This window comes from Falco naumanni, chromosome 5 (genome assembly GCF_017639655.2).
Source record: "Falco naumanni isolate bFalNau1 chromosome 5, bFalNau1.pat, whole genome shotgun sequence".
Taxonomy (NCBI): Eukaryota; Metazoa; Chordata; class Aves; order Falconiformes; family Falconidae; genus Falco; species Falco naumanni.
Window position 1 is genome coordinate 66716723 of NC_054058.1, and position 12578 is coordinate 66729300.

At 39.1% G+C, this 12578-nt stretch overlaps 1 protein-coding gene across 1 annotated transcript in view; it reads right to left on the reverse strand.

Moving 5' to 3' along the window:
• LOC121089257 (protein piccolo-like) overlaps positions 1 to 12578 on the reverse strand; it is a 382524-nt gene that overhangs the window by 123296 nt on the left and 246650 nt on the right. Inside the window, 1 exon segment of the mRNA XM_040596364.1 lies at positions 7599 to 7724. Within this exon segment, the coding sequence (XP_040452298.1) occupies positions 7599 to 7724 (126 nt within the window).

The window sequence follows — 12578 nt, forward strand, 5'->3', positions numbered from 1 at the left end:
GATCCAAAGGGGTTTTTTTCAGAAATTTTCCTGCCCTTCTTGTTTTCCTTTTGATTTCTTTTCATCATTTTCCAGATTCATCATGCTATCTACTTTCTCCCAGAAGTGTAATTACCAGAGGGACTCAAGAAGGGATGCTGGCTCTTCACTATCCCTAACTTCATAGGGACTGGAAAATCTCTTTTCACTATGATGCCCCGATCAATGTTTCTAATTTTAGCTGGCTAAAGAGCAAGCAGCGCTCACTACAGCCTGTTAAAACTCAGGAAGATCTGGTGCCTACTGCACTTCCCACTGATAGATGACCAAGATCAGTCAGTGTTACACTTGAGCCCATATTTAACTCAGGGATAAGAGAGAAGTGTGGCAAGAGGAGGACAGGGAAGGACAGTGACTTATTGCTTCTGTTCTGGTTTTCTAATTATTTAGGTGCCCCTGACCATTCCAGCCACGCTGCATTTTCCAAGCAACATGCAAAGCATGTCTATGATATGACAAGAGATAATTTTGAGAAGATGGACAGCCATCACACATGTTACTACCTTTGCAAAAGAAGTTCTGGTCTTGTTATTCAGCACTTGGTACTATCCAAACTAGCCCACAACATTTCAACCAGCTGCATAAAAATTGCTCTTAACACTTCCTCTATAATCCTTTCATGGATGGGTAAATAATCCAGTTGCATGTCCCACTGTTCTTCTGAAAGGACTTAAAATAAATCATGTATTTCTAATGCCAGTAAATAATATGCTTTGAGATGACAAGGACTTAAAAGCTTGAGGAGTTATGATTGAAAACTTATGTTCTGAAAACACATGAAGGGAGCACAGATTCATAGAATCATTAAATAGTGCAGACTGTCAGTATGGATTGAACTGGGCTAATAAGCATTGAATCATAGAATCACTTAGGTTGGAGAAGACATTTAAGATTATTAAGTCCAACCATTAACCCAGCACTGCCAAGTCCACCCCTAAACCATGGACATATGCATTGCATCTACGTGTTTTTTAAACACCTCCAGGGACAGTGATTCCACCACATCTCTGGGCAGCTTGTTCCAATGCTTGACAACGCTTTCAGTGAAGGAATTTTTCTTAATATCCAATCTAAACCTACCATGGTATAACTTGAGGACATCTCCTCTCGTCTTAATGGTTATTACTTGGGAAAAGAGACCAACACCCACCCTTCTACAATGTCCTTTTAGGCAGTTGTCGAGCGTGATAAGGTCTCACCTGATCCTCCTTTTCACCGGGCCAAACAATCCCAGTTCCATCAGCCGCTCCTCATAAGACTTGTGCTCTAGACCCTTCACCAGCTCGCTGCCCATCTCTGGACATGCTCCAGCACCTCAATGTCTTTCCTGTAGTGAGGGGCCCAAAACTGAACACAGGATTTGAGATGTGACTTCACCAGTGCTGAGCACAGGGGGACAATCACTTCCCTTGTCCTGCTGGCCACACTGTTTAAGATACAAGCCAGGATGCTGGTGGCCTTCTTGGCCACCTGGGCACACTGCTGGATCATGTTCAGCCAGGTGCCAATCAGCTCCTCCAGGCCCTTTCCCACCAGGCAGCTCCCCAGCTCATCTGCCCCAAGCCTGTAGAGTTACGTGGGGTTGCAGTGACCCATGTGCAGGACCTGGGATCTCTCCTTGTAGAAAATCATGGAATTGGCTTTGGCCCATCAATCCAGCCTGTCCAGATCTGTCTGTAGAGCCTTCCTACCTTCAAACAGATCAACATTCCTGCCCAGCTTGGTGTCATCTGCAAACATACTGAGGGCACGTTCTATCCCCTTGTCCGATCGTTGATAAAGACATTAAACAGGACTGGTCCCAATACTGAGCCCTGGGGAACACCACTTGTGGCAAACCCCCTACATCCCTGGGGCACACCTGAGGTGAAACAGCTTCTGGGAAACGGCTACTTGGCACTTTTACCTGGAGGACTAAGTAAGCTGCTTGTATTCAAAGATGTTACTGCCCAGAACCCAGGAAATACTTTGCAGATTAAACAGCAATGCTAATATTCCAACAGCCTCTATCCAACATTGCTTACGCCCAGATTCATCTTACTTATACTAGCAAAGTACAGTTAATCTTCTCCCCACACTGGCCATCTCCTCTCCAGTCTGCTCACCAGCCTTATGTACATTCACCTGTACATAAGACGAGGCACTGTAGGTAGTATAAATACTCAAGATCTTTTTCCTCAGATAATACAGGCTTCATTGTGCACAAGGGATTGCTCACACACCATGAATCTATTGGCTGTCTTTCAGCATTCACTTGCAAGCTTCCCTAGACTCAGAGTTGCTACATAGGGCTCTCATATTTGGGTTGGGATGAACCATTGCTGGGTTGTCACCTGTTTCTTGGTTTTTTTGTAGTAGATTTCCACCTAACATAGCAGCTTGCCTCTTTACCATCAGATACATATATATAACTCCTTATACCTTTATCACAATTTTCATTTTGATTAACTGCCTGTCCTGGAAATAATGAAGAGCTGTGGTAATGACACTTGGACCCATATAGGTGAGGGTCCAGTGAGCCCTGGCTTTTTCTTCTCTATCTTCAAAGAAACCTCTCAGTATATCTTCTTCTATTGTGAAGCCTGAGGCTACAGGATGCTTGAAGTGGCCTAAGTCAGACGCCAAAGTCCACACCATGGGTGAGAGCTGTACAGCATTCTGGTTAAGGCAGATTTCTGACAGGCCTTTGACGGTTGTCTCCTTTTTCTGAGAACTGATGGTGGGAGCTTGGCTGCTCCCTGAAATCCACGGAGGTAATCCAAATAGCTCTTTGCTCCCTTTTCCTGCCATATTCTGTTTTGGGTGGAAAATACTTTCCACTGGTCTAGATGTAGCCCTTTTTCACTAGTCACAGCATGATGTTTTGGTACACCCTGTTCATCTTTTATGTCAGCCCTGGTGTGGAAAGCTGTATGGTGGCAAGCAGTGAACACGTTTCACCCCATACTGGCTTAACATCTGTGAAGAAGTGTTCTCTTTGCCACTGTGGCCATGGGCCATGGCTTCAAGAGATAATATGCTTTGCCATCCCATAACAGTCCAAAGGAAGGCTCTTAATTCTAATCTGAGGAATGATTCTTGTATTTATTTGGCCTTGTATAGGGCATTAGAGAGCGAGCTGTGTACCAAAGGTCAAAATTAAATTTTGACATTTGAATATATAACAATATGTAAGACATTCTACAGAAGAAGGAAAAGAAGTGTGCATAAATAGGGACAAAAGGAATGGAGTGACTTCAGTTTATTTCCTGAAGGCATCTTGAAGTTCTGAGATTCCATTGTTTTCTAAAAGATGAAAGAGAACTCAGACATTCCCAATAAAGACCCACTCATGCAAAATACTCTCCTAAGGGGAACTGGCCATGTGGCCTGAGGAACTTCCAGCACAATTAAAGGCAACCAATCAATTTGGAAAATGGACCATCTGCAACTTAGCAGTTGAATGGAAGTCTAAAAGATACTGAGTACATTTAAGAACTCATCATCAGCTTTCAGACTTTGATGGTGAGTACACTGGATGTGCTTTCACCTGCTCTTGGCAGGTGCCTGATCAGGCAGCAGGTGGTTCTTCATAGAGGACCTTCATGGTGTTTTGAAGGGCAATGTTTCTTACATCCTAAGGGGAGTAGTTACTAATCTAAATCAAAAAAAGCACCTAAGGTTTGGGTTGAGGGGCAGGGCAGCATCAACCACCACAGAACTCTCAAATGGCTGTTCATTTTCTCTTCTCTGAGAAGCTTCAACAGGGTGGCATCATCTTTTGTTGTGTGTACATCCAGTAGTTTTTCTTACAATATTATTGGACCAGCTTCAGGATGGGGAAGCTTTAAATATCCCTGTATGATGAGTATTTTTATTAAATTATGAAATGCAAAATTCAATTGAATTGAATAGCCTATCTTTTTGCAAGCATGAGCTGTTTATGTGCTAAACTCTACAGTGAAGGTCTGTGACTCATAGGTAGGTGGCATCCTTCCATGTTATGTTAGAAATGTTACATCATTATATTTGCTATAAAAACAGAAACTAGGAGTGCTATTTCAGTATTTTTGATAAGAGGTTTTGTCTTCACTATATATGATTTTCCTATTTTTAAGTTTAGAAAGCTGTTATTGAAATGATGCATACATATTAAAACTAAATATGCACCCATAAAGCCTTGGACAAGTTAACACAGATCTGGTCAGTGTCATGGTCGCTGTTAACTGGTGTATCAGCAAAGACAGTTCAGATCACCGCAAATCAAGCTCACTATTAGCTTCCAGACCATGCACATTCTCTGTAATTGCCAGGCAGCTGGGAAGTCAGGGAATCTCTTCATGTCGGTGAATGTCAGGTGGCTTAAAGCACTGCAACACAGTACGCCTGGCCGACTGAAAACTTGGAACAAAGACACCCACGGTTTACCAGTTCCCAGGCTCTTTACCCAGGCTGTTGAAATGGTCCGATAAGACAACTTGAAGGCTGAGGACATCCAGCAAATTTGTAACAGTCGGTAACGCACATTAATATTTTATTTCTGCTCTTTAGATTCTTCTGTTTCTGAAAAATGCTGGCAGAAACGCCATTCACCCAGTAGATTTACCAGGTGCAATATAACTGAACTGTTTCTGTCAACACAAGAGGGAGCACAGACACATCTATCAAATTGACACAGTCCCTGCACTTGATGAGCTCAGTGGAATGAGTCTTCCACCTCCAGTTTTTGTAATGCCAGTGAGTGATGAATCAGAGATATTTTTGACATCTGAAAGCAATTCAAGGTGAGAGAACCAAGAAGACTGGTATTTGCCAGTCAGAACTATAAATAAACTTTTCAGCACTAAGACTCCTCCAAAACTATTTAAATAGACTAAAATTTTATGGATAGCTATTCCCTAAGGAAAGGAATGCTATCTGTATTCTAAAGTGTGTCACGTCTTCATAGATGCAGTCATGCAGACAGCAGGTAGGACTTTGGCTTCCTCCACAACCACCATAGATCTATCTTTGTTCCTTATGCTATTGATAGGATTTTGAGACCTGACTCAGTGTTTTCTGGTTTTAGAATTAGAGAAATTAATTAAGTTGATAGGATTTTTTGCAGTGAATCATGTTCTTAGAAAGGCTAATGAGTCAAGATATTAGCTTGCAATGACATTAGTGTAAGTTTACTTGATGACTAGGTATATACTCTAACTTGAAGTCACACAGCATTTCAGCAGAAAAAAGTGACTCATGTTTTCTATACAATCAGTAGTATGTAATTGTCATTGACAGTTAATGACATATAAAGTTTTCTGTATGTGATGCGACAGACAGCAAACAACTTGAAAAGGAAATGAGGGCTAGCCTCTATTTTCAGACACAACAATATCAGCAATATTGGTAACATTAGCAGTTTGGCTGGATTTACACAGATCAATATGGGAACGACTGAAGACCTCAATGGACTTTAGCACTTCCGAAGGGTAGAAGTTAAATGTGCATCAGCCACATTTCCACTACAGCAAACAAGCAAGACTAAAGTGAACTACCCAAATATTCTTTGTTGATCAATGATAGCCATCTAAAATAACATAAAAAGTAAACTAGATATAAAGGCAAGATTTAAAAGGTAAATGACAGTAAAGGGAATTGTTTGTCTTGTACACTATAGTAACAGTACATTCTACAGAAAGCATTTTTTCTCTCTGAATGACAGAACATTTAACACATCAATAGTAAAACATTTTGGGACATTGTGTGGACAATTCTACAGATTAAGTATCGTGATTTTGATGGAGTTGATTTATGCCAACATACCCAAGTGTAGGATGCTTTTATAAGGGTCAATCAGAAACATGACTGATCATATGATGGGAGAATTGAACAAAGGAATAAATATTTTACTGTCCTGTTCATCTTTTTATAAAATATGAATAAACCTTTGAAATACATTATGTGGACAGAAAACTGTCATGCCTGAACTTCCCCTGTAGTTATTGTAAATCCAAGATGTTCTTGATCACAGCTAAAATATTCCTACATGGTAAAGAACTTATTTAAAATTTAATTTTCAGAGAAGTTCCTGATGAGAAGTGCAAAGACCAGAGATAATTCAAAGCAGTAATTGCTCATCATTCTTGAAATGTCCAGTCTTGGGGAAATGCTGAATAACCACGTACTCCTCTTTACCTGCTTGGTAATAAAGCAATGCATGTATGATCTAGCACAGCTATGAAGGACCTACTTTTTTGTATGGAGGGACCCCAAATAATACTTGCTTCAAAACACACTAAATTAAGGTTGGTTCTTCCATCATTCCTGTGCAATAAATAGCACTATTCTAATGTTTGATGAGTGAGATACTACCCATTAAATATGAATGGGAAAATCAACTCTATAGGGCAAATAGGAAGATATTTTTGTTGATACATCATTTCATTGACACCGGTGTTTGTGCACCTTTTTACATATATAATTTAAATATCGGCAAAGAAACCACCAAGGATGTAAAAAGCAGCAGGGTTAATGCAGGTGACACTGTTTTATAATACCCACAATATATTTAAACTATTATTTTTGAATACAGTCTTTAAACAATTTACTCAGCTTTTCTACGTCCAAAATACTTTAGTTTAGATTTAATCATAGCTTTTGTTGCAAGTTTACTATTCAGAAAATTCATGTGAAATAAGTTCTGCCTGGGAGAACTATTCTTTCTGCTTATCTTCTTTCCTTTTTGTTATTTTTTTCCAGGATATCTGCCTTTATTAAAAAGATAAAAATAAATAGTTGAATGAATTAGAAACAAATATATTATATTTTTGTCCATGGATAAACTGACATTTCAGGTGATCATACAGATATCCATATGAGAAAAGGAAACAGAAACTAGTTATATGGAGAAGAGACAATTTATGTGATCACGGATAGAAATAAATTGTTATTAGACAAGAATTATCACACTTGTAATAATCCTAGAAGATGTAATAATAACTAAGTCAAATTCACTTCACCTAGCTTTAGTTGCCTAGAGGATGATATGTAGCCTAGTGCAAAGTCAATTGACTGAAAAAAATACCCCCAGTTCTTGAAACAGATATCTATGGTAGATAAAATAATTTCCTTTCTATAGATGCTTCTTTTTCTCTGTCATTTGTTGAGGCAGGTTGGTTCACTAGCTTAAATTGGAAAAATAAAGTTAGGTCAGGTAAATTCAGTCAAGTCTAACTTTAGGGAATTTCTGAAAAAGTTAGTGGGTGTAACTGAGAGCCAACTGGACCTGTGATCTGTTTTTACCTGTGCAACTAAGAAATGTAAGCAATCCCAAACACAAATGTCTACATGATCGAGCCAGGGTCAAGACCTTCAAAACACCATGTCCATGATCCACGTTGATGATATACGTCCATGATACACAGCTGGACTCCAGCCATACTATCTTACCCCCACTGCAGACAGCATGTTGGCAGATATTATTGAAGACACACCATAATATTCTCATCATGGCAAATCTCTTTGGCTATAGAAGTCATAAACGTACCTTCTATCAGTCCTTTTCTGCTTTTTTTTTTTTGGCAATGCATTTATCTTACCTTCTATCAGCTTCCCAGTCTGCTCTGCGTTGCCCCCAGGCAAGATCTTGGCAATGTAAGCTCCAATTTCCCCACTGCTTCCTGGAATTTCTTTCCCACCTACAACTCGGATTCCCAGTCCATTGCCTGTGATCAAAAGAAAGAGAAAACTTTAATCAGAGATAAGGCAATGAATAATTCACTGGAAAGAGCAGAACAAGTCATCAGAGGGTACTGTAGGAATGCACCAATAACTTCCAGCTATGGTTGGAAGATGAAGGTTAACTGCAGTCACATCCACTGCTTTCCCAAAGACTTTAATTTGGGTAGAAGCACCTCAGTGAAGGAAAAGATCTTGAGTAACTACTGCATGACAGACATAGCAGTAAGAATTGATTCATTAATTTGCTTCGAAGCCAATCCTACCTTCTTCCAACAGCCTTACTGTACTGAAAGGGACTATTTGCATGGCAAACCTATTTCAAGAAACCCATCATTTGCAGTATTATTCAAATTGCATTAAATGGCTAGAAATCCACATGAAGTGTGGATTCAAAGGATAGCTTTATCATATGCCTAAAACATGCATGCAACATAGCTGAAAATTTATAGTAACAGAGCTTTTTGATTCACATAAATATGGAGCCAGAGATCATTCAGCTCCAGCAGCAAAGCATGTACCTTTACATGAACATATATTTGGCAGATGCTATTATTTTCCTTAATTATTTGCTTTTAATTGACATCTTTTACATCAAAGAATGCACAAATTATCGAAATGAAAAAAAACTTACAATTGGTCTGTGCAAAGCATCAGTAAATCTAACATATTTCCCTCCTTTTTAAAAAAAACTACAAAGAAAAAAACATTTTGATCACTCAGATGATTTTGGCTGGAGAGAAGCAGATCACTAATCTCCTTTATGTACAGAACAATGAAAGCGAAAACAAGAGCTTAAAAAATAGTCTTATAAAGCTAATATTATGTATTTGCAAACTCGTCAAGCTATCTTGCTTTTTTTTAAAAAAAACACACAACACCAACACTTCCCATACAAGAAAAACAAATGTATTCTTTGAAGAAAATTTCCTATGAGACGATTCATACCTTCACCTGGGAATGTAAAGGCTGATTTTCCCACCTCTATTGTAATAATTAATAAATAAATTTCTAAATAATTAATTTTCAAGTTATTAATTTAATAAGACCAACTTGCTGAGTGATTAGACTATTCAGCTATAGGGAGCTCACCACACAATCCCTTTGTAAAGCTTTATCTTTTTAGATTAAAGTTTTACCTCATGATACTATTGGTGTTTGATAAGTCAGCCCTGCGTTTGTTTTAGAAGCAAGATAGCCACATCGAGTTTCTGGCCAAAAAAGTTTCCATTATTTTTTTCTATCCCAGTTCAGCTAAATCTAAGTCCTTTGTGCCTCAGCTTTCCTCAGAATTGCATATTAGATGTTTTCCAGACAAGCATTTTCTTTTCTTTTGGAAGATGTTTGGTGTTCAGATGCGTGCGGATACATACACCTGTATCTTCAGATGCATACATATATATAAATATATTGTACAGTGCAATATAAAGGCAAGGAAGGCCACCTTGGTAGACTCATGACTTAAGGGGTTTAGCAGGGATTAACATGGAAACAGCTCATCCCACCACTGGAGGCCTAGACCAAAGGACTAAATGCTGTATCCCCCTAAGACAGATGATGGGTACAGACCAGACTGGGGAGATGGCATACCTCCATGAGATCTACTTCTTGTGATGCAATGTAACACAGTTTGGGTGGGGATCAGTGAAGGGATGACCACTGGTGATGTGCTATCAGCATACAGAACTCTTAGTGAAAGGTATCAGCATGGGCTGATGGCCAAGGATGAGTTTCAGGGTGTTGTAGGGATACGCCATGATCCGGTTGAGGGCTACTGTATGATAAATAGTGTGACAGACCTTGAGTTTTCACAAGGGATGATCAGGATTCTTTGCAGACCAGATCTTGTACTGTTTATTCACCACAGTACGTAACAGAAGAAACCGATTTTGGTATGGCACTACTGGGAGTGCAGGCAGGAGTTTTGTACACATATGTTGAACTGGATTATAGTTATATACAAGTTTGAGATAAAGTTCAGACCTGTCATATAAACCCATTTCAGTGCCTGTATTTTATTGTTATTATTTTAACTTGTGTGCTGATATTGCTGATATTTAGTCTTGATACATTCAAAACAGGTAAGAGTTTTAGGGAATATGCAAACTCAACTTTATGACAACATGAACAATACATCTGTAAGTTACAACTGTAAAAGATTTGATATGGCAAGAATGTCCTCTCGAGTTTACTTTAGTTTTTTTGTCCAGTGCAAACTGGCCAGTAAAAAACCCACTATGAAACACGTGCAGGCACGTCTAAGTATCTTCAGTAGTTGTGAATCTTCAGCTTATAGCATGAAACTTGCTAGTGAGTTCCCTGATTTTTTTGCTAAAAATTGTAGCCGGTTTGCCCCCTCTCTCTGTGTTTGTCTTCTTTTTTGTAATTAGGAGACCTGAGAACATCTTAAAAAAAGTCAGCTTCTTGTAAGACTTTACATCTGGGAACGTAAAGTAATGCAAATGTAATGCAAAAGAATGGAAGACTTTTTAAGCCTTTCTTTGGACGTAACAGGTGAACAGTTGTCTCTTTTAACAGCCAATTAAGAATTGGGAAGGTATAAATATTTCAGCTAGAGAAGGGCCCTCTAAACAACACATAAAGGGACCCACATAATAAACATAAACCAATACCATCTAAATACTCAGCTAATTACAGGCATGGGGAATATAATTAAATTTCTGCTACAAGATATATCCATCAGGGTAGTTAATATCCCTTTAATTATAAACTTGGTATGGATGATAATTGATTAACTAAACATGTTGCTGCTTGGCTTGTTTCGAACACAAATTGTTTGATATACAGAAAGGATGCTGTGTTTTAAACAACAGCTATATTGTCACTCTGGGGCTGTGCTATGGGTAATTCTAAGATTATTTTTATTGAGGAGAATAATTTTTCAGTGTAATTGGAACAAACTGCATAGTTATTTGAAATTATTTACCTTATTTTCATGAAAACTTGTAATTTAGTACTGGTAAATAATGACTTGATAGAGAAAGTAAACTCCCCATTCTATGGATAGGTCTAAATGTCCTTTACAATCGTTGAAAAATACAGTCTTTTAAAAAAAAAAAACAACACCTTGTTGCATAAAGCAAATGCATACACCTATGAAAGCATGTAAACAGTCCATTAGGACTCAAATTCATATGGGCTGCTCTACACATTTATCAAAAGACTTCTGATCAAACACTATGGAAAGACTCATTAACGTGTTACAGATCTGAGGCTCACAACTGGGAATTACTAAGTTCAGTAAATCCAGTAAACAACTATTCTTATACAATGCAACAAATGAACACAGCAACTAATTCTTAACTCACACGATCGACACACGGGCTTTTGAACACATCAGTAGGACTGGATGCTTTCCATCACATAGGGGAGTAATTCCAAAGGGCTGGAGTTTTTGCATGATACGCTACACTAGTGTCTCTACCTCTGACAGCTTAATTGTAACAGAATGGCAGAGAGGTGGCTTGCCATATAAATGAGCGCACAAGACACTTGATCTCAGAGGCCATTCTATGGACAACCACGCTAGATAACTTTGACTATCATGGCCTAGATTGGTTCCAATTTTGAAAACCTACGGTGTCCGGCCATATTACTGCTAATAAACCCAATTATTTCCTATGCCTATATAGACGGATTTTTATTCCTAGACACTTTGAAGAGGCTTGTGATTTTATATTTGCAGGTCTTAGAGTCAAACGCACGACTGACATTATGTACTAAGTAGGAACATGCTTGCTAAGGGACAGCCGCAAGGAGGGGTCTACCTGTGTGTGTTCGTACACGGTTTTGCTGAACAAGTCAGAGGGTATTTAATTTAATTTCAGCTGCTTGTACTAAATTAGAAAACAGTACCCCATTATTACTATGTCGCAAAAATGTTACTAGAAGAAAAAAGTTAGCTTAAGTTACCAAACATACCATTCCTGGCAGTCAGAATGAATGAGCTACTTTCTGCCCAGTGAACTTTAAGTGCTCCGTTCTGGCTGACAAAGAAATATTGCTTGCATGCTGCTCTATTTTCTCATGTGAACATGGGATTTCAAATTTGCTTATACTATATCTATTGAAAATAATGAGTTTACTGTCACAGCACTCTCCAACTATCAAGCTGCAACAAGGTCTTTTACCATCTCATACCATCATGCTCTTCATACCAGTCCCTCTGCTGCCTTCTCCTCACTCAGGGCACATGTTCTGTCTTCTCTCTGCTTCTTCCTTGGCTGCCCAACCACTTAACCAGCCACAGCTGCACCTTATCTACATCAGCCAGCCTCCCCACCCCTGAAGCCAGCCCACAGCTGTATATTATCAATGTTAATTAAGCCAGATTCATGCCTGTACAATTCTCCCTTTTTTCTTTATTTCATACCTCATGTTTTTACCAACCATCACAAACTTTTTACAAATAAACTTTAAATACAGTTTGGACAACTTGTCCTCAAATTCCTTCTTCATTTTTATCTTGGCCTTTTCAGCTTCTACAGGTTGATCACCTTTCTTATCTGCTTTCTTAGCAGCTGGGATTTTGCTTTCTTCAGAGGGGGGTTCTGATGAACTTAGAGTGCCTTGTCCTTTCACCTCTTGGGTCACACTGGACAGTAACCCGAGTGAGATTTCAGCAGCAGCAGATCTAGAACACAGCACTAACACATCATTCTGTGTCCTGAAAAACTTCTTAACATCCTTGTGGTTGCCCATTTCTTCTACAAGTGGGGACACCTTCAACAAGCACATAAACGTGGGAAAGAATGCCACCAGGCTGAGCAGCAGCAGCAGCAATGGCAGGAGCCACCTGCAGCACCACACTGCTCCCACAC